Here is a 22,337-nt window from a genome sequence, read left to right on the forward strand (position 1 = left end):
TGCTTTTGGCAGCACACAGTACCACAGACACTCCTTTTGTTTCTTATGATGGCTTTTGAGTTTGACCCTACAGCCATATAGAAAGGACCCAGCAACTCATGGTTCCTAGTCGTCAAGTTGATCTCTGGTTTTGTCTGCCACCAGATAATGTCCAAACCCATAATCAATGATTGCCAAATCCACACATCTTTAATTCCATCCAGCTTCCAGTAACTTTTTTGGGAAGGAAGAGGAAACTTTTAGTCATAGGGAGACCATGTTTCAGAGAAATCTGGATCAGAAGTGGAGCTCCTCCCCTCCTCTGGCCTGTACCTTATGCTTGAGCCTTATCGCCGTTTCTGTAGAGCTTTACATCTTAAATACTTTTCATTAAATCTTCATGGCATCCCACGGAGGTAGGTAAAACCTTATTAAATTGGGAGCTGATCCCTAATATGTAATATTCTGTACCACTAATGGAGGTAGAAAGTTACCTCATTTAAAATGTCAGCTATTTTTGATTATTCAGCAACCCAAAGGAAATTTTGGAATCGAAATAACCAAAGCTGTAGTAGCAGTGGACTTCCTCCTGGCTAATTAGTGCCATGTGGCAGAATCCTCCACAGTGGGATGAAGTTCCTCTCTTGCTGGATTTTCAGTAAAGGCAAGTTATTTTGAGTCAGACACATTATATTGACGTATGGGACTGGTGAAGGGTGTAAGAGCCTTCAATGCAAGAGCTTTTAGTCCTCTCAGGGATATATGCAATCTCCAGGAAATAGCCATAGAGAATAAAGTGTGGTTCTATAGCTACTAGATGCCAGATTCTATTTCTACATTCAGCAGGGGCACGGAGGAGGATTAATGAACTGTTGCTTGATAGCTTATATTTATCTTCTACTCAAAATATTTTGAGTAGCTTAATGCTTCTTTAAATTGTTAAAAACGCATTCCAGGTTACTAGTTCTCCTGTGCTACTTGCCTCCTGAGCTGGAAAATGGCACGGAATGTAAACAAGATAAGGGAACTTAAAATCATCATCAACTACATTTAGTCTACTAAAGACTGTTGCACAAGCCCCTGACTACGGTTGATGGTGTCGCACTATGCATTGTGTAGTAAAGTTCCCAGATCTGATGAAGCGCTGTCCACACTGATACTTTTCATTGTTAAAACTTTTGTTGTTCGGGTGGGTGAGGTGTTTTTTCACACCCCTGAGAAACAAGTTTAAATGCCAAAAGTGTCAGTGTAGGCAAAACCTAATTCTTGAAAACCTTGGCTGACTGAGAATCCACAACCTCCCTAGGTACTTGTTCCTATGCTTAACTATCCTTGTATAGTTAGAAAGCTTTTCCTAATACCTAATCTGAATCTCCCTTGCTACAGATTAAGCTGATTACATTTTATCCTCCCCTTAATGGAGGTGAACAATTGATCACAGTCCTCTTTATAAAAACATTTGACAGATTTGAAGACTGCCCAGTTTAACCTTTCCTCAGAGATCAGGTTTGCTGAACCTTTTATCACTGTTTTTGCAATAATCTGGATTCTCTCTAATTTGTCTTTTTTTTTTATTAAAGAAAAAAAAGTGTGGTACCTCACCACCTCTGTGTAGAGAGGGGAGGTAATTTGTCTCAATCTTACATATTCTACTCCTGTTAACACAACCCAGAATATTTTCCTTTCACAATGCATTACATTAACTCACAGTAGTGATCCACTGGAACTCCCCAATCCTTGTAGACAATATCCTTTATTCTCTATTTTGTATTTGGTTTTTCCTTTTTAAGTGTAGTACTCTGCACTTGTCTATTGAATTTCATCTTGTTGAATTCAAACCAATCCTCCCCATGTATCAACATAATTATGAATTCTAATTGTGTTCTCTAAAGTGCTTATAACCTCTTCCAGCTTGGTGTCATTTACAAATTTTATAAGTATACTCTTCACTGTCAGAGGCAGCATGTGAACCCCGATATGGGGAGACAAGGCCCTGGTCCCACCCTGCTGAAGCCCTGAGCCCCCTGCCGTGGCCAGAGGAGCACTACCCTGAGTCCCAGCCCATGGGCTGGCCTTCCCCAGCTGCCCTGTCCTGGCCTAGCTGACCGAAGCACTGGCTGGCCCATCCAGCCTAAGGCCCAGGCCACGGGCTTGCACCAGCCACCCTGAGCTTCCTGCCAGCCCTACCCTACCAGCTTTGGGGGAGAGGCTGAGCAAGGGTGGGAAAAGTGTGACACGGGAGCAGGGCCTCAGGGCAGAGCCTGGACAGGGCCACTGTCTATTCACACAAACCTGAACACCTTTACCCTGCCCCAAGGCCACACCCCTGCCCCTTTTCTGAGGCCCCACCTTCTGCTCACTCCACCCCCCCCCACCCACACACACTTTCACCAGGCCGTGGCAGGGGTGTGGGCTGTGGGCTGGGCCTGAGGGGTTTGGAGTGTGGGAGGGGGCTCTGAGTTGAGCCTGGAGCAGGGGGTTGGGTTGCAGGCTTTGAGAGGGATTTGGGTGTGGGAGGGGGCTCAGGAATGGGAGTGTGGGGCATGGACTCTGGGAGGGCATTTGGGAACAGGAGAGCACTCAAGGCTGGGGCAGGTAGTTGGGGGTCTGGGCTCCAGCCAGGCAGCGTTTACCTCAGGTGGCTCCTGGGAAGCAGCCGGCATGCCCAGCTCCTAGGCAGACAGGTGCCTCTGTGTACTGCTCCTGCCTGCAGGCACTGCCCTTGCAGCTCCCCCATTGTCTGTGGTTCCTGGCCAATGGGAGCTGTGGAGTTGGTGCTGGGGCAGAGTGCAGAGACCCCGAGTTTAGGAGCCAGATGTGCTGGTCACTTCTGGGAGCCCTGCAGAGCCAGGACCGGTAGGGAAGAGCCTGCCTTGGCCCTGCTTTGCCGCTGGATTTTTAGTGGCCTAAAATCTCCTGGTTTGGCTTCAGTAGCCTCTGGGAGATAAAACCCAATTCTGGGAGACTCTCTGCCAATCTGGGAGGGTTGGCAACCCTACCTGTCATAGAAGGAAATTAGATGGGTTTGGCATAATTTGTCCCTAAGAAATCTATGCTGGTTATTAGTTTTATGACCTTATTATCCTCCAGGTTTTAATAAACTGTTTAATAATTTGTATTTTACCCTGTATTTTTGGGGGGTATTGAAGTTAGGCTGGCCTATAATTCACCCCAGAGCTCCCTACAAGCACCCTGCTAGCACTGTGAGTCCAACCTTTAGCAGGGAGGATTTAAGTAAAACCCAGAGAGCAAGAGAAAGCGACTCAAAGAGGCCCAAAGTCAAAACTAAAACAATCCAACTCCTGGGGTGGCAGGTGGGGCCAGGCAGGGCTGCCGCAGGAGCGGACCCCTGGTTCAGCACGGAGAGCAGGATCCGCCGGGCTGGAGGAGTGGCTGCTGCTGGGCCGCCCCCTTCCACGCAGGCCCCGGGGTGCGCGGGGCTAAAGGTGCCCTGGGCCGAGCACGTGGCCGAAGCAGTGAGCGGGACGCCCAGGGCTCGGGCCGGGCACCGCCCCGCAGGGCTGCAGCTACCGAGCCAGGGCGGCGCCGCACGAGGCGAGGGGAGCGTCGAGCTCTCAGACTCAGGGCGGGACGCGCCCGGGGGGCGGGGGCGATGGGTCGCCAGACGCACCAGGACCGGGCGCAGCCGGCATCGCGTGCGCGCCCCCGCTGGCAGGGTCGTGCACGTAGAGCGGGAGTGCGCGCGGTCGCTCGCGTAACAATGAGTTTCTGGTGTCGGGCCCGCGCCCGGAGCGAGCCGTGTCCGCGGTGAGTGAAGTGATGAGGCCGCTTCGCCTCGGGGCCGATTGAGGCGACAGGGACGGGGAGAGGGACCGGGGGGGTGGGGTTTTTGGGGGGAGCGTTGGGGGAGGGGGGGTTCAGTGGAGCTGTTGAGTTGGGGCGGGGGGTTTGGAGTTCTGTTGTGTTAATTGTGATGGATTATATGGGCCTGAAAAGTCACCGTCCAGCATCAGACTCAGTGTTAACGAAGGTTCAGGGTTGGGGATACAGACCTCAGGCTGTTTAATGCCATGGCAATTGGCAAACACATTATAAATCCTCTTTAAGTTTTCAATACAGGTGCAGGAAATGAAGGGGGGGAAACAATTCAGCGTTTGAAATGTAAAGTATGTACATAAGGCTTTCTTTTTAACAACAGCCCTTGTTCGCTGTTGTGTTAGCTATAGAGAGTCTGTAGAAGGAAAAGCCCCCGTGTTAGTTGAGATGAGCTGCTGGTGGTGGTGATGTTAAAATCCAATCCAGTTTTCTAGAAGAAAAAACAAGACAAATACAAGAGAGCAGAGGAAAAAAACAGCAAAGATGGAAAATGCAGTTTTTGTCTCCAGTGTTGACTCGCTTACTGGAGAAACACAGGCCTAGTACGCAGGCTTGTTGGCCACTCCAAGTACTGGCAACTTATACCAGCATCAGGCTATTTACGGCCACAGTTCTCAACCTTTCCAGACTACTGTAGCCCTTTCAGGAGTCTGATTTGTCTTGCATACTCTACATGTCACCTCATTTAAAACCTACTTATTTACAAAATCAGTTATAAAAATACAAGTGTTACAGCACACTATTACTGAAAAATTGCTTACTTTCTGATTTTTACCCTATAATTATAAAATAAATGGATTGGAATATAAATATTGTATGTACGTTTCAGTGTGATACTTGAGCCTGTTTTTCACTTGTGAGCCTTATCTGAAGCCTGAGCAAGCCCCAGCAGCAGGGCTGAAGCATGTAACTTAGCTTTGCAGTGCCCCCTCTGGCATGGGGCCCTGGGCAGTTGTCCTGCTTGCCACTCCCTAATGCTGGCTCTGCACTTGTGATGCAGTGACCCCATCTTGTGATCCCTCTGGGGTCTGCAACCCCCCAGTTTGAGAAACACTGATCTAGATGAGTTGAGTTACCCCCTGGAAGATCTTTGTATACCCCCAGGGGTACGTGTAACCCTGGCTGAGAACCATTGATCTGCAATGATGTCATTTTTATCCTGACTCTGATCTGGGTTTCAGAGTGATTTGCTCTAGATAGAACTGGTCAAATTCAGAGCCGATAGCAATAGTAGCTTTGTGGACTTGCAGTTTATATTAGTAATAATTTTTTTATAGTTGTTTATGCTAGGCAGTTTAACAGACTACTAAGAACAAAATTAGCCTTAAAAAGACGTATTTGTGTTTGGTAGCTTGACTGCAGAATTTTCTGCTTGTGTGAAAGCAATGAGCCAAGCGTCTTTACACTCTAGGGTTTAGCCTTTAGGCCCTGTAAAACTGAATCTTTCTTTTTTTTATGGTGTGGAGAAGAGAGGACATAAAAAAGCCAGTTTTTGGAACCCAGTTTTTGAACTTATTTCTACATTCAAATTGATAATAAATGTCCTCTTTCTGCCAAACCAGTCTGTAAACCAAATTAACTACTACATCATATTCTGAAAAGGCCTGTGTGTTCGGTCAGTGGTCTGATCTATAGAGACAAACACTTCCATTGAGTCTGTGGAGTGACAGACTAAACATTCCCAATGAGCACTGTTCAGTTGACCATCTCACAGTGGTGGGTTAATGAACATTCCATGTTAAATATAACCTCTTAGCAAGTGGTCAGATGGCACATGCAATTTTAGCAAATCAAGTTTAGAATGCATGTTTTGATCAAAGTGCTGCAAAGAGAAGCCTGGGCAAAGAATTATGGGAGGTGAACATGGTTGTAACTAGGATATTGAGAATTAAGGGTGGGAAAAGAAAAGGGTAGGTCTTTGTTTAAGAACATCTATATTTATGGCTAATTATCATAAAGCAATTATACATTTTGTAGGACTCAAGCGATTAAAAAAATTAATCACATGATTAATCGCACAATAAAAAATTAATTGCATGATTAATTGCACTGTTAATAGTAGAATACCATTTATTTAAATATTTTGGATGTTTTCTACATTTTCAAATATATTGATTTCAGTTTTAATGCAGAATGCAAAGTGTACAGTGCTCACTTTATATTTTTTTATTACAAATATTTGCACTGTAAAAACAAAAGAAATAGTATTTTTCTATTCACCTAATACAAGTATTGTAGTGCAATCTCTTTATCATGAAAGTTGAATTTACAAATGTAGAATTATGTAAAAAAACAAACAAACCCTGCATTCAAAAATAAAACAATATAAAACTAGAGCCTACAAGTCCACTCAGTCCTATTTCTTGTTCAAGCAGTCGCTCAGACAAACAAGTTTGTTTACATTTGCAGGCGATAATGCTGCCCACTTCTTGTTCACAATGCCACCTGAAAGTGAGAACAGGTGTTCTTGTGGCACTGTTATAGCTGGCATCGCAAGATATTTATGTGCCAGATGCGCTAAAGAGTCTCGTATCCGCTCATGCCTCAACCACCATTCCAGAGGACGTGCGTCCATGCTGATGACAATCCAAAGCAGTGTGGACTGACACATGTTCATTTTCATCATCTGAGTCAGATGCCACCAGCAGGAGGTTGATTTTCCTTTTTGGTGGTTTGGGTTCTGTAGTTTCCGCATTGGAGTGTTGCTTTTTTAAGACTTCTGAAAGCTTGCTCCACATCTTGTCCCTCTCAGATTTTGGAAGGTACTTCAGATTCTTAAACCTTGGAATGAGTGCTGTAGCTATCTTTAGAAATCTCCCATTGGTACTTTCTTTGCGTTTTGTGAAATCTGCAGTGACAGTGTTCTTAAAGTGAACAATTGTGCTGTGTCATCATGTAAGACTGCTATAACATGAAATATATGGCAGAATGCAGGTAAAACAGAGCAGGGTACATACAATTCTTCCTCAACCAGTTCAGTCACAAATGTAATTAACGCTTTTTTTTTTTTTAAATGAGTGTCATCAGCATGGAAGCATGTCCTCTGGAACGGTGGCCGAAGCATGAAGGTGCATATGAATGTTTAGCATATCTGGCATGTAATACCTTGCAATGTGAGCTACAAAAGTGCCATGCAAATGTCTGTTCTCACTTTCTGGTGACATTGTAAATAAGAAGAGGGCAGCACTATCTCCCTTAAATGTAAACAAACTTGTTTGTGTTAGCAATTGGCTGAACAAGAAGTAGGACTGAGTGGACTTGTAGGTACTGAAGTTTTGCATTGTTTTGTTTTTGAGTGCAGTTATGTATCCAAAAAAATCTACATTTGTAAGCTACACTTTCATGATAAAGAGATTGCACTACAGTACGTGTATGAGGTGAATTGAAAAATACAATTTTATCATTTTTACAGTGCAAATATTTGTAATAAAAATAATATAAAGTGAACAGTGTACACTTTGTATTCTGTGTTGTAACTGAAATCAATATATTTGAAAATGTAGAAAAGCAATCAAATATTTAATAAATTTCAATTGGTATTCTATTGTTTAACAAAGGGAAGGGGGAAAAGAGAGAGCTCAGTTGTTTGAGCATTGTCCTGCTAAACCGAGAGTTATGAGTTCAATCCTTGAGGGACCTCTTGGGGATCTGGGGCAAAAATCAGTACTTGGTCCTGCTAGTGAAGGCAGGGGGCTGGACTCAATGACCTTTCAAGGTCCCTTCCAGTTCTAGGAGATGGGTATATCTCCAATTATTATTATTATTATATTATTATTAATGTGATTAAAATTGCAGTTAATCACAATAAATGTTTTGAGTTAATCGCATGAGTTAACTGCGATTAATTGACAGCCCTAATTTTTAGATTATATATTAACATATTTCTGAGTTAAAGGATAGTTTCCATTGATGCTTATGCACAACTTCCACGAACAGTCATTTCTGTGTGGAGAAGAGGCTATATTCCTCAATTTATAGTCTTGTATTACATTCAGATTACATATACTATTGTGTTCTTTAATATTAAATATTAGTATTTCATTATTTTGTGGAATCCTTTGATCAGAAGTAGGGGAAACACATTTCTTGAAAGAATAAACTTCATCACTTCTTCCTAGTAATTATCAGGTGTCTAATGATTTCTATTTGACCTATTACTCCACCAGATGGCACTGTTTCCAGTGAGAGAATGATTGTGTTTAACTGTCACAAAAAATATTATGGTTCTTCCACCAAATTCATAGAGTTTAAGGACAGAAGGGACCACTAAATCATCAAGTGAGACCTTCTGTATATCACAGGCCATAAAATGTCATCCAGTTACCCCTGTATATGTTTGAGTAATGCATAACTTGTGTTTGGCTAAAGCGTAACTTCCAGAAAGGCAACCAGTTTTGATCTGAAGACATCAAGAAATGGAGAATCTACCAGTTCCCCCAGTACCCTGTTCATCATAATTACACAATCTTCCACTTTCAGCAAGGGCTGTCCTTGTAAACCTACCTACTTACCATGTTGTGTGAATAATATCTATAACATGTTACAGAAGAGACACTGAGCACATCTATGAAGGAAGAGACTTGTCCACTCAGTGTAGCATTTGGCAGAGAAAAGAACGTAAACAGATTTGCAAGAGATTACCTACAAACAGAAGTATCAACGGCCAAAGAGTCCCACTTTGAGCCTTCCAGTTTGTTCAACCATGTTTTAGTATGAAACATCATTAAATATGTTTAAAATAATTCTTTGATGCTAAAATAAAAATGCATCTCAGGATTTAAGATTTTCAACCAAAAAATCCACTCCAATCGAAAATGGGCATTAAGGTATTGGGGAATTGTATATCTTTTGGATTAGGCACAACAGTGCTATCTATATAAGGTAAAGAAATAATATTTGAATACACATACTGCTTACAGAGCACCTAAGTACAGCAGTATGTTTCTCTCAGGTTATTTTGGTTGGATAGACATTAATTAAGCATATTAATGCTTAATGCATAATTTACCTGTGCCCCAGATAACTACAATTTGGCCAGTCATGCTTCCCAATATTAAGAAGAGAAAGACAGGTTCTGCAGCACACTGCAAGATCTCTTCCTTTCTCATATCATTACTCTCATCATCTCCAACAAGGTACCGAGTTTGCTGCATTTTGTCCAAGGGAAGCATGTCAGTGTTATCAATGTTTGTATTACCTAAACACCACCATTTCTAAAAATAATGGTGGGGAAGGTGTAATAAATGCATCCGACGAAGTGGGTATTCACCCACGAAAGCTCATGCTCCAATACGTCTGTTAGTCTATAAGGTGCCACAGGACTCTTTGCTGCTTTACAAATGCCTTTTAGTTATGCAGAGGGTAAGGATTGGAGTTAAAGGAAGTGATACAAGATGATATAACTCAGTTGAAGGATTCAGATGTCATTTATAAAAATGCCAGAACTTCTCAGTTGATGTACAGTGTGCATGTTCATCCACCTGTGGCCCCCATTCATATATGTAAATATACAAATTCCTAGTCATGCAGTGGCATTTGGGAGGGATGTCTTCATGAGCCTCCCATCTGCTTTGTTTTGGCTTATGGAGGACTTTCCAGCATTTAGGGACATCTTTGTATAAAGTGATATTAGAGTGAGTGAGGGCAATATTGATCCTAGGACACAAGTTCTTGATGACTCCAGAGCATCACTTATCAAACTGACTGCTATGCAGTTTTGTGCTTAGTTTGTTAACATCGAAGTGGCCAGTAGTACTTCCAAAGAGTTTGTTGACATTTTCATTTTATACTTAGGGCCTATTAATTTTACTTGCTCTGTTTAATGGGGTTAAATGCTACCATTCTGATTTGGTGGCATTTTACACTCAGATTTCGCTGCTGGAAATGACTACACAAGATGTAGGGCAACAGATTCAGGCCCTAAATTTGTAAAGGGCTTATAATTAATAAATTCAATTTATACATTTTAATACACTTTTTATTGAAAAGGATATTTAAAAATCTGCATAATATTGTCATTTTACAATATGTTCTTAATAATAGTTTGTAGCATTATCTCTGTACTGGATGGCTGCTTTCTGCGGTTAGCGTGTTAACACTGAAAGAAATCCCATGTAATGTGATATGTTAAATGACTGATTTTTCATTATGAAAATGATAAAAACAGATGGGAGTCTGCTTTCCCCGCCCCCTTTCACTCCTGGTAATGCAGATCTTTCGTGTCAGTAGTTATTCCTGCAGGCAACTGATCATTTTCCTCCTGATTAATAACCGTGCGCCTGTTCCAACAAGTTAACAGAGGAGAACATGCTTTATATTGGTGAGCTGACCATATGAAATGTGTTCTAGTTCTTGCTAATTATTTAGCATTAATTGCATCACACTTTTTAGGTGGAAAGGCAGGAGCAGAATTCTACAGGACTTGAAAAGTACACAAAAGGCCTAATTAGCTAGAGGCTGATAGGAAAAAAATGGTGAGTGGTCTTGGAAGAATAACACACCAGTAAGATCAGTCAGCCCTCAGCTATATAGAAAGGGAATGGTTCTGGGACTCCACCCTGGACTCTGCTTGGAGGCAGACTATTTCATATCTGCCTTTGGCTTGTAGGTGTTTGATACGTTTTAATATTACTCACCCAATCCAACCTCCATCTTACACTGCAAGAGAGAATGTGCTTATTTTGTTGGCTCCTGGCTTCAAGAAGTTTAGTTTTCTGGTTAGTAGATGTTTCACTGTTTGTTGTTTTATCTCAAATGAGCTCGTCTTTACTAAATGCTGTTATTGAGAAAAGCTGAATTTAAATACTTCTTCTTCTTAACATCTAGAGAATGGGTGGTGATGATGATGATGACGACATCCCTCAGCTTTCATCCCATACGCTGGCTGCCCTGCAGGAGTTCTATAGAGATCAGAGAGAGGGCACAAAGATCTCCCAAGGGTTTAAACAGTATTCCATTGGCTCAATAGAGGAGGACTGGGTAAGAAACTAAACTTCAGAGACTGCAATTCAATTACTTGCAGTGCCCAGTTACAGAGGAGCAGAAATGTGAGGCTTCTTTTGGGAAGTGAAGAGGAAGGGGCAGTGAAAAAGGGCATTTTCAAGAGTAGTGGAATCTAATGGAGCTGTTTCCGCACTATAAAAGTCAAAGTCTCCTTGACTTGTTATTGACGCTGGATGTGGTGTGTTTTGTTTGCTTGCTTGTTTGTTTTGTTCTATCTGGCACTAATTGAAATTGACCTGAGGGAGGAAGGGAGAAAAGATGCCAAGATAAGTAGCTGCCCTCTCTAGAAATTTTAGTTCCAGACTGGGAGGGTGGAGAAAGTATAGATTTTTCCTTTGGTGTGTGTGTGAAAGCGATGCAATTGCGACATTGTAATAATGTGGAAATAGCACACTCTTTCCTCTCTTCTCCCATCATGCCTCTCTGTTTTTTACCTACCTTATTTGAACAAGTGACTTGTCCCTTCTTACCTGTGACTGATGATTCTGGCTATGAGGTTTTCTGGCTCTCCTTTTCCTGTCCCTCCCACCCCTTTTTTTTCTGATTGCTGTCGTCCCTGACTTTCTCCTTCCTACCCTCTGCTATCTCATCTTTCCTTTTCTTCACTGCTACCACTTTCTTGACTTTTCCCATCTCTCCACTCTGACTGTCTCCTTTCCTCTCACAATCCTGAGCTGGTATAAACTGTTCCCAACCTCAAAATAAATGAATGACTTCTTAATAACAGAATTTTAAACTACTTAAAGACTGGAAGTTAAAATATCTGCACACTCAATATCTTTGGATTTGGATTCAGCATTGGTAACAGGGCAAAGGTACTAAATAAAGGAATGATCTAAATAGTCTGGTATAGCTTGGTTTTGTTGAAATAGTAATAGATTTTTATAAAACTCTGGCAACATATAAGTGTGAAGTAGCTATTATTTATCAGCTTGAAATACTAGTTTATAGAGGAAATAACAAAACTATCAGTAAAGAAATCCCTTTTCCAGCTCAGTTAGTAAGAGTTGTTCAGAGGTGCAGGATTGCAATTTATGATACAAAAAAGCTGTAGATTTTGGTTTTCCTAGAATGGGGCTGATATTGGTTAACAAAAAGTGTCCTATACTGCCCAGTCACAGAGACCGATGCTGTCAGTAATTGTTTGTTTGTGCATGATTTTCCCCAGCAGTTGAGCCAGTTTTGGTATGATGATGAGACTGCATTGTGCCTGGCTAAAGAAGCTATTCTGGCAGCTGGAAGAGGTGGCAGGTAGGTTTTATTAATTATTTTATAAATTAAATATTTTGTGTTTCTTCTTACTTAAAATGTTGTCGGTAGGCTACTTTCAGTCATGTTTCTCTAGATAGTACAGTAAAATCAGAATTTTGGTAGTAAGAAATAGAAATCTAGATTAGACAAACACCTGTCAGAGATAGTCTAGATAATATTTAATCCTGCCATGAGTGCAGGGGACTGGACTAGATGACCTCTCGAGGTCCCTTCCAGTTCTATGATTAGCAGTCACTTAGTGGTTAGACCACAGGACTGGGAGTTGGGAGGCCTGGATTTTAATCCTGGCTGTGACTGATTCTCTGTGGCACTGAGGAACTCATTAACCAGCCTAGCTGATCACACTTATCATATCTACCTCATGGAGTGTTTTGCCGCTTAATATTTGTAAAGTGCTTTATGGTCCTTGAGTGGAGGTGCTGTACACCAGTCAGCATGTCCATTATTTTAAACTTCTGCTCTTAGGATAGGTCTACATTTACCGCTTGAGTCGATCTAACTTGCGTCAAGTAGGGGTATGAAAAAGATACTCCCATGAGCAACACAAGTTACAGTGACCTAAGCACTGTCCACACCAGCGCTGTTTCAGCAGGAGATGCTCTCCTGCCTACATAGCTTCCGCATCTCGCAGAGGTGAAGTAATTATGGCACCAGGAGAGGTCTCTCCCCTCGGCACAGTGTGTCTTCACCAGACGCGCTACAGAGGTGCAGCTGCACTGATGTAGCTCTCCTAGTGTAAACCTGCCCTTAGGCATGTTTGTAGGAGAGAGACTGGAAGCTTCACTCCAGATTGCTTTCTTCAGACAATAAAAAACACAGACTAGTGTCCTTTTTTATGTTTTGTTTTGGAGTTCCGTTTGTTTTTATTTTTTAAATTGTGACTTAATTTCCCTTTTTCTTGTCCCCCTCTGTCCATTAAAATAACATAACAGTAAATCTTGTGTTTTCCCAAAAATTCTTCTTTGAAAAAAAATATTTTAAACTTTATTATTAAATTTTCAATTCTGTTTGCATATTGCTATAAAATAAGCTTTGCTTGGTAAGTAGTGCTTAAGTCCGCAGTCCAGCAAAGTACTAAAGCATACATTTAAGCATTTTGCTGAATCAGGCCCTAAATACCTACCGTATATACTTGTTCATAAGCTGAATATTTTTGGTTTGGTAAAAAAGTGACGCATCAAAGAGCGGGGGTCAGCTTATAAACGGGTCTACATCAAAATTTGATGATTTTAAACTCTGTGGAATCATTGAATTTACCGTATTTTTCCGTGTACAAGACTATACTTTTTCCTAAAATCCTTAGACTAAAAATTGAGGGTAGTCTTATACACAGAAGTAAGCCCCCTGTTCCCTGCCTTCTGACCCCCCCAACCCCTATCAACCCCCCCACCCCGGAACTCCCCTGCCCTCTCTCCAACACCCCCTCCCTGCCCCCTTACCGCGCTGCCTGCACGTGGCTGGATCCGGCGAAGCGGGACCGGGCGGCCGTGGATGGGGACCCGGAGCCGGGCAGCCAAAGAAGCGGGGACGGGTAAGCGGGGACAGGCGGCCAGCGAAGCGGGACCGGGTAAGCGGGGCCGGGCGGGCGGCCGGCGAAGCGGGGACGGGCAGCCGGCGAAGCGGGGCCGGCGAAGCGGGGACGGGCGGCCGGACGGGGAAGCGGGGACGGGGGGACGGGCGGCCGGACGGGGAAGCGGGGACGGGGGGCCGGACGGGGAAGCGGGGCCGGGGACGCGGGGCCGGACGGGGAAGCGGGGCCGGGGAAGCGGGGCCGGCCGGCGAAGCGGGCCGGGAAGCGGGGACGGGGCGGCCGGCCGGGGAAGCGGGGCCGGCGCCGGCCGGCGAAGCGGCCGGGGAAGCGGGGCCGGGCGGCTCCGGCCGGCGAAGCGGGCCGGGGAAGCGGGGACGGGCGGCCGGCCGGCAAAGCGGGGACGGGCGGCCGGGCCGGGCGGCGAAGCGGGGACGGGCGGCCGGGCGGGGAAGCGGGGACGGGGAAGCGGGGACGGGCGGGCGGCAGGCGAAGCGGGGACGGGGAAGCGGGGACGGGCGGACGGCAGGCGAAGCGGGGACAGGGAAGCGGGGGCGGGCGGGGCGGCGAAGCGGGGAGCCGGGCGGCTGGGGACGCGGGGAGCCGGGCGGCTCGGGACGCGGGGAGCCGGGCGGCTCGGGACGCGGGGACGGCGGGCGCCGGGTGGCCGGGGAGCCGGGCGGCCGGGGATGCGGGGAGCCGGGCGGCGAGGAGCCGGGCGGCCGGGGACGCGGGGAGCCGGGCGGCCAGGGACGCGGGGAGCCGGGCGGCCGGGGGCCCGCGGGGCTGGGGAGGCGGGCTGGGGAGCCGGGAGCGGGCGGCTGGGGACGCGGTGGGTCGGGGACGCGGGGAGCCGGGGCCGGCGGCTGGGGACGCAGGGCTGGGCGGCCGGTGAGCGGGCGGCTGGGGACGCGGGGAGCTGGGCGGCTGGGATCGGGGACGCGGGGCAGGAGCCGGGCGGCTGGGATCGGGGAAGCGGGGCCGGGCGGCCGGACGGCAAAGCGGGGCCGGGGAAGCGGGGCCGGGCGGCCGGCCGGCAAAGCGGGGACGGGGAAGCGGGGCCGGGCAGCCGGCCGGCAAAGCGGGGACGGGGAAGCGGGGACGGGCGGCCGGCCGGCCGGCAAAGCGGGGACGGGGAAGCGGGGCCCGGGGGGCCGGGCGGCCGGCAAAGCGGGGACGGGGAAGCGGGGACGGGCGGCCGGCCGGCAAAGCGGGGACGGGGAAGCGGGGCCGGCCAGCCGGCAAAGCGGGGACGGGGAAGCGGGGCCGGGGGGCCGGCCGGGGAAGCGGGGACGGGGAAGCGGGGCCGGGCGGCCGGCCGGGGAAGCGGGGACGGGCGGCCGGCCGGGCGGCGAAGCGGGGACGGGGAAGCGGGGACGGGCGGGCGGCAGGCCCAGCGGGGACGGGGACGCGGGGCCGGGCGGACGGCAGGCGAAGCGGGGACGGGGAAGCGGGGACGGGCGGGCGGCGAAGCGGGGAGCCGGGCGGCTGGGGACGCGGGGAGCTGGGGAGCCGGGCGGCTCGGGACGCGGGGAGCTGGGGAGCCGGGTGGCCGGGGACGCGGGCGCCGGGTGGCCGGGGACGCGGGCGCCGGGTGGCCGGCGACGCGGGGAGCCGGGCGGCTGGGGAGCCGGGCGGCCGGGGACACGGGGAGCCGGGCGGCTGGGGAACCGCGCGGCTGGGGATGCGGGGCTGGGGAGCCGGGGAGCGGGCGGCTGGGGACACGGTGGGTCGGGGACACGGGGAGCCGGGGCCGGCGGCTGGGGACGCAGGGCTGGGCGGCCGGTGAGCGGGCGGCTGGGGACGCGGGGAGCTGGGCGGCTGGAATCGGGGACGCGGGGCAGGAGCCGGGCGGCTGGGATCGGGGACGCGGGGCCAGGGCAGGAGCCGGGCGGCCGGGGATGCAGGGCCAGGGCAGGAGTCGCGCGGCCGGGGAGGGATGCGGCAGGAGCGGGGCCGCCGCCGGAGACCAGCCGGGGCGCATGGCCCTCCTCGGCCCCTCTACCCCTACCTCGGCGTTCTCTTCCTGTGCCTGAGCGGCAAAGTCGGGGGGGGGGGGGACAGCTGAAGCGCAGCTGGAGTGGCAAAGAAAACAAAACAAAACAAAAAACCTGAATTTGGGGTTAGAAAAGTTGGGGGCGTCTTATACATGGGGGCGTCTTATACACGGAAAAATACGGTAATATCTAATACATTGTCATTTTGTTTACTTGGCGCGTCTGCAGGCATGGAGGCCCTCAGCTCCGTGTGGCCGTGGTTCGCTGTTCCCAGCCAATGGGAGCTGCGGGAAGTGGCCCGCTTTCCGCAGCTCCCATTGGCTAGGAATGGCAAACCGTGGCCACTGGGAGCTGAGGGGCTCCATGCCTGTGAACACTGCAGGTAAACAAAATGTCCCAACCCGCCAGCAGCTTACCCTGATGGGCCGGGAGCCAAAGTTTTCCAACCCCTGAAATATAGGGTCGGCTTATGGAAGGTTCATAGAGTTTTTGCTGTTTTTACCTATCCATTTTGAGGGTTTGGCTTATAAACGAACGGGCTAATGAACGAATATATACGGTAATATATTTATAATATATTAAACCTGTATTAATTATTGTATTACAGCTCTTTTTTTAAGCTAAACTAAATACTAGTTCTGAGCTTTGTTGTTACAAATCTGCTTCCAATTTTTCCAATCCTAATTTTTTTAAATTGTTAAACATTGGTGACTAGCTGTAAGATGTTCATGCAGACTTTCTGCATGTTCCTAATGATAGTTTCTTGTGAACTGAACACAGATCTTACTACTTCGTTAAATGGAATAGCAAAGAAAAAAATCATTGCAATTCCTTTGATTTTAAGATAGCTTTGATGATTAACTTGGCAGTCTGATTCAGAAAGAAATGCAGAAAGGTTATTTTTAGAACTGTAGAAACCTTTGCCAGTCTACACAGTCTAAATCTGAAGTTACCCCTATTTGAGTGTCAGAACTATTTATTTCATCATTCTGCTCATTAGAATATTTGGTATACAAAACTGAATACAGATAGTATGAAGACAGTATACCATACAATGTTCTTTTCAATGTAACTGATTATCCAGTATCTTGATTGATGGGTTGGGTATTTCAAAATCAAAAATTATGGCAAATGAATTTTTTATAGTTATGGTTAAATATATTGTTCTTACAGATTATTTGCTTGTTGCTGCTACCAGTTAATGTTCTGTTGTGAACAAATTCAACCAAAGGGCTGTAATTACGCTAGCACCTGTATTTTATGAACTAATTGGGTATTTAAGAGTTCATTAAATCAAAAATTTCATAAAATGGAACATTTCAAAAGTACAGTAGATATGGCCCATAGAGTGCAGTATCATGCACTGCATCACATTCTTCTTGTTCTTCAAACCACTGCAAAATGACTTCCAGTGCACTGAAGGCATTGGACTGTGAAGGGATATTGACTTGTTCTTCATAAATATAATTTTCATTATGTGATTTTTTTTTCCACCCCGCCTCTGTCAGGAAAAGTGGTTTGTTGAACGTAAGATTGGTCTTTATAAAATCAAGGTTCTACTGTAATTTTAAAGGGCATGTCAAGGCAGGTAGGCCTTAAAGAAACCGGAGCTATCAGGTTTGTTTTGTTCACGGATATACACATTCATATTGCTCTGCCTCTTTGTTCTTGTATGTTGGCAGAGTATGGAGTTAGAGCTAGGTGGGAAATGGTTTTCCCATCCTGTGAAAATTTTTGAGATTTAAAATTTTATCTCATTCTGTATCAAGATGAAACCAAGACCTTTTTGAGGTCTTTTGACAAAAACATATAGACACTCCCCCACTCCCTTGCCTCTGGAATAGCCTGGTGGTCAGGGCACTCACCTGAGATGTGAGAGATCCTGGCTTAAGTCCCTGTTTAGCCTGATTCAGACCAGGGACTTGAGCTGGGTCTCCCACATCTCAGGTGAGTGCTCTAACTACCACACTGTTCTAGAGTGGAGTTAGTTTGCTGCATCACCATTTTCTGACCCACAAAAAATGTCATTGAAAAATTCCTGACCAGCTCTAATTGCAATCTCAGGAGCCTTGTTAATTACGATACCCTGTTTGCTCAAAGGAGCAAAGGGAATAAACAAAGCAGAAGGATGAGGCGACATACATTCTTATATTTGGATTGCATGTACATGAAATTGGCACTTTGTATAGAAGGATCACTCAGATGAGAAACTGCGAATAAATCTATAATGCAATCTAGATTTAATTTTAGAAGGTTCTTCCTGTGAAAATAGATTGGGAGGAAAATAGAATGTTAAATCTTATGGTGTTTTCATTTTTTGGTTATTTAACCATGGCATAGTCTCTCTAATATTTATTTCAAATAACAGAGATAAACATCAGAATTGATGCCATTTATGACCAGTATTTTTAACTTATTCTTGATGTTTCATCTTGTTGACTATGTCAAAAGAGCTGTAGCATTTTAGTTGTCTTTGTGGAGTTTAAACACAACCATGGTAAAATCCACATAGTTTAATAGACTTTTCTGAGGTTAGTCAGCTTGGTGCTACAAGCAGCCATACTGTTGATTATCTCTGCTGCTAGTACTCTATTATCATTAGCATGATGTAGTTCATTATTAACCTTCATAACTGTCTGCATGTAAATCCTGTCATTTTTAATACAAAGAGGCAGGCCTTGATCCCTGCTGGGGGACAACAGATTCTGCTCAAATTAATGTATCATTATGGCTTTTATAATGGAGGCTGTTGTGGATGATTGGTTTGTTCAGTGCAAAATTATAGTGAATGTATTAAAAGCAGAAATCCAAGTAAAAGAAAAAAGGTTATAACTTAAAAGTGAGGTCCAATTCAAAACCCATGATCCAAGTACCCCACAACTTTTGGGGCTTCAAAGAGATGTCAAAATCCAGATCGAATTTTGCAAATAGACCTGACTTTGGGGGGGTTAGAAATCTAAATCTTATGGTCTAAGCCCAATTCTAATATAATCTTTGTCTGTTACCCTTTAAAAAGAAGGTTCTGAATTATTTCTTTTTCTTTTCAGGATAGCGTGTGTTAGTGCTCCAAGTGTTTACCAGAAACTGAAAGAACAGGATGACAAAGATTTTTCAGTGTGTATACTGGAATATGACAAAAGATTTTCTGTATACGGAGAGGAATTTATCTTCTATGATTACAACAATCCATTGAATTTACCTGGAAATCTCATACCACACAGTTTTGACATAGTATTAGCGGATCCACCCTATCTGTCTGAGGAGTGTCTTAGAAAAACAGCAGAGACAATCAAATACTTAACAAAAGGAAAGATTCTGCTCTGTACAGGTATAGCATCTGTGTCTTTTGAGAGAGGAAAAAATATACTCAATGTCGTTGCTCTAAATATTTGTATTATCTATTTTGGTGACGTTCCAGTGGAACCCAGGCAGGGGTCCAACAGAACCCTGTCTGCCAGGCAGGTTTACTTCCAGCTTGCCTGCTGAACTCCTGGCTGCCAGACTGCCCTGGAGTCAGGGACTCCAGAGTCTTCAGGGTCCATGGCTCTGTGGCAGTCCACCAGGCAGACTGGCCTGGAGGAGGGCTCCATTCCCTTTAACTTCAAAAATTCTGGGTTTTGTTCTGAATCAGAACTAACAGGTACTGTTACTATGCTGTAGGTTCTTTAACTGTTCACGTATGTTCCCTAACATTTTAACTGCCCCAGGGCTGAGATTTTAAACAGTGGCAGAATCCTTCTACATTACCTTTAGCAATAAATGGGTCTACCAATACACTTGTGCTCCTCCATGAAATGGAATTGCCTTTCTTAGTACAGCTCTAGTTGTATCCTAATTAGGACAAAATGCATTGGTTTTAGGAAATCCTGATCACTGAGCTGTACAGTCTTATAGCCTGTGTATGCCTAATGCCCCTAGTACATATAGGGAATATGTATTCCATGCCTGAGAATCCCTGTGTATTTCTGGGGCTGAACACCATTGAGAGTCTGTTCTGTTTATAGAGAGCGATTTCTCTAGTGCTCAGAGCAGCAGTTCTCAAACTGTGGGTCAGGACCACAGAGTGTTGACCCCATTTTAATGGGGTCGCCAGAGCTGACTTGGATTTGTTGGGGTCTGGGGACGAAGCCCGAGCCCCACCACTCAGGGCCAAAGCCCAAGGACTTCAGCCCTGGGTGGGGGGGCTCAGGTTACAGGCCCCCTGTGTGGGGCTGAAGCCCTTGGGCTTTGACTTTTCCTCTCCTCTCCTCCCGCCCGGGGCAGTGGGGCTTTGGCTTTGGCCCCTTCACCCGGGGCGGCGGGTTCAGGCTTCGGTCCCCCCTCATGGGGTCATGTAATAATTGTTGTTGTCAGAAGGGGCTCACGGTGCAATGAAGGTCGAGAAACCCTGGCTTAGAGCACGAAACTGAAACTTGGGACTCTTGAGTTTTCTTCCCACTTGTGTCACTGAAGCGTGTGAAGTTGAGCACACACTCGACCTCTGTGCCTCAGGTTAGCTAACTGAAAAAAGAATCCCTGCCTCACGGGTATTATGAGCTTATATGTTGTTTGTAAAGTGCTTTGAGATCATCTAAGAGAAGAATAGCGTTCTAATCAAATACGAACTCTCTGACAGGATCTCACACTGTAATTAAGGGGGTTGTTTAAGTTTAGTTACACTAACATGAATACCACTCTCGAGTGATTTTTTTTTTTAAAACAAGTTGTTTTAAATTTATTTGAACTCATTGAAAATAAGTGAAAAATGCTGCTGCCTTTAGGAATTTGCAAGTTCCTAAATTCTGCAGCTGCTGGCTGAGGTTTAAGCTGCCACATAGCTCTTCTCCAAGTTTTCTTAAGAAGGTGGTACTTGAATAAGTAAAGTTTTGGAGCCTCTGCTCTAGTGTGTTACTTCCCTAAAGCAACTCTGGTTTTGAACTGGGTAGCTTTAAATATGACACTCTGGAGCATATTCAGTTATCAAATGGCAGCAGTGTGTGAAATTCGAGTCTGTCTCTCATTTGGTTCTTGATCTACAGTCGAGCATGTCCAAGGGAGAACAATCAGCCCCAGGGGAAGGGGATAGCGGAGAAAGCACCTAAAACCATTCTCAGACTTTTTCCCTCCTTTCTCTCCTTCCTTCTCCCTCCCTTGGGACTCCAACCCTCTCTGTGGCCCAAGAGTGCTTGATGCTACAGAGCTTTACAGAGGATTGTGGAAGGGAAGTAAAAATAGGGGGATGCTGGAGGAACAATTTAAAGAAAAAAGCATAGAATGTGCTGTTACCTTTCTTTGTCATGAAATCCTATTTTTTTCTGCTTCAGGTGCAGTCATGGAAGAGCAGGCAGCGAAGCATCTTGGTGTGAAGATGTGCAATTTTACTCCAAAACATGCGCAAAACTTAGCCAATGAATTTCGATGTTATGTGAATTATGATTCTGGACTAGACCGTGATTCTAGCTGTTCAGAGTGTACATAAAATAAGCGAAACAGTATATCAATCAAGTCCATTGATTCCTTCTTTCAGCGATGTCTGCAATCCTCATTGTTTTATTAAAGGTGTTGCTCCAGGTAATGGTTTCTGGGCTAGCTTTAGATAGCTAAATATGACCGACTCTGTAATCTGTTAAATCTGCAAACATTTGTAACTGATTTCTTTTGGTACCCTACTTGGGGCTTGTCTTCATGTACAGCGAGTGCTCCTGCAGCACAGCTGCACCAATACAGCTGTAGCGCTTTAGTGAAGGTGCTTCGATGCCAACAGGAGAGCTTCTCCCATCAACATAGCACTGTCTACAGGGTTAGGTTAGTATAACTATGTCACTCAGGGATGTGGAATTTTTCACACCCCTGAGCAGCATAGTTATATCAATATAGGTTTGTAGTGTAGACCTGGCCTTAAGTAATTGAATGGGGACCGGTTGGTTCAGGTGACTTGGTAACGGGAGCTTTTCTATTCTAAATCACCAGTTAGACCTGATTGGTGGCCTTTCCCATACGAGGGCTGTTCCATGGGTGCAATGAAGGGAGGCAGGGTCCATGTGGCACCTCTCCCCACGGCCATAGATTAATGCTACTACAAATTCACAGTCCCGGTCTCTCCAATGGGAGGATGGGGAGAGATCCAAGCCAATCCTGGTCTCTTTGTGGGGGAAGGGAGAGATCCTTGTCTGTCCAGGAGGGGGGTTTCCTGGACGTGCCTCCCTGCTTCCCAGAATGCCAGGCCACTATCTCTTCATGCTTCGTCCTCCTCCACTTTTGCTTCCAGGCTCACTCCAGAAGGAGAGATGGCAGCTCAGTGAGGGCATGCACAACAGCGTGACGGGGAACCTCACGCATGCCCACACAGGGCTGGATGAACACATTGGCAAGCCAGGCACATGCCACATTTGTTGGAGTGGGGGGAAGGTGGTCCCAAAATGTTTTGGTTTTGTGTTTTGTTTAACTATGCAGATTTGCACGCCAACTGAAGGAACTTCACTCACTTGAGTAAGTGATCATGCGCCCTGGCGCACACAGTCACATTCGCACTGTCACTCAAATTTGACCCAACTGCTCCTCTGTCATAATGAGGGGGTGGCCAGGCCATATTTCAGTGAGGTTACGACCCCCTATGCCATGCCACAGCACCACTCACTCAAGTGAGTGAAATTCTTTCAGTTTAGACACAAATCATAGAATCCTAGAATATTAGGGTTGGAAGAGACCTCAGGAGGTCATCTAGTCCAACCCCCTGCTCAAAG

The 22,337-nt window shown here is 46.1% G+C and overlaps 1 protein-coding gene across 3 annotated transcripts; it reads left to right on the plus strand.

Moving 5' to 3' along the window:
• The first annotated feature begins 3,600 nt into the window (after positions 1-3,600).
• On the plus strand, positions 3,601-21,370 carry EEF1AKMT1 (EEF1A lysine methyltransferase 1). 3 transcript variants are annotated; one of them, XM_045017755.1, is made up of 6 exons: positions 3,632-3,747; positions 10,207-10,289; positions 10,642-10,794; positions 11,990-12,069; positions 18,663-18,943; positions 20,919-21,370. In XM_045017755.1, the coding sequence occupies exons 2-6, from the start codon at positions 10,287-10,289 to the stop codon at positions 21,071-21,073; spliced, it is 672 nt and encodes a 223-aa protein (XP_044873690.1). In that variant the 5' UTR covers positions 3,632-3,747; positions 10,207-10,286; the 3' UTR covers positions 21,074-21,370. The 3 variants fall into 3 exon arrangements, with proteins under 3 accessions (XP_044873698.1, XP_044873690.1, XP_044873682.1); XM_045017747.1 differs by having other exon boundaries at positions 3,649-3,747; positions 11,987-12,069; positions 20,919-21,248; XM_045017763.1 differs by lacking the exon at positions 10,207-10,289 and having other exon boundaries at positions 3,601-3,747; positions 11,987-12,069; positions 20,919-21,244.
• Positions 21,371-22,337: the final 967 nt, after the last annotated feature.

The sequence above is a fragment of the Mauremys mutica genome, chromosome 1, assembly GCF_020497125.1.
Source record: "Mauremys mutica isolate MM-2020 ecotype Southern chromosome 1, ASM2049712v1, whole genome shotgun sequence".
Taxonomy (NCBI): Eukaryota; Metazoa; Chordata; order Testudines; family Geoemydidae; genus Mauremys; species Mauremys mutica.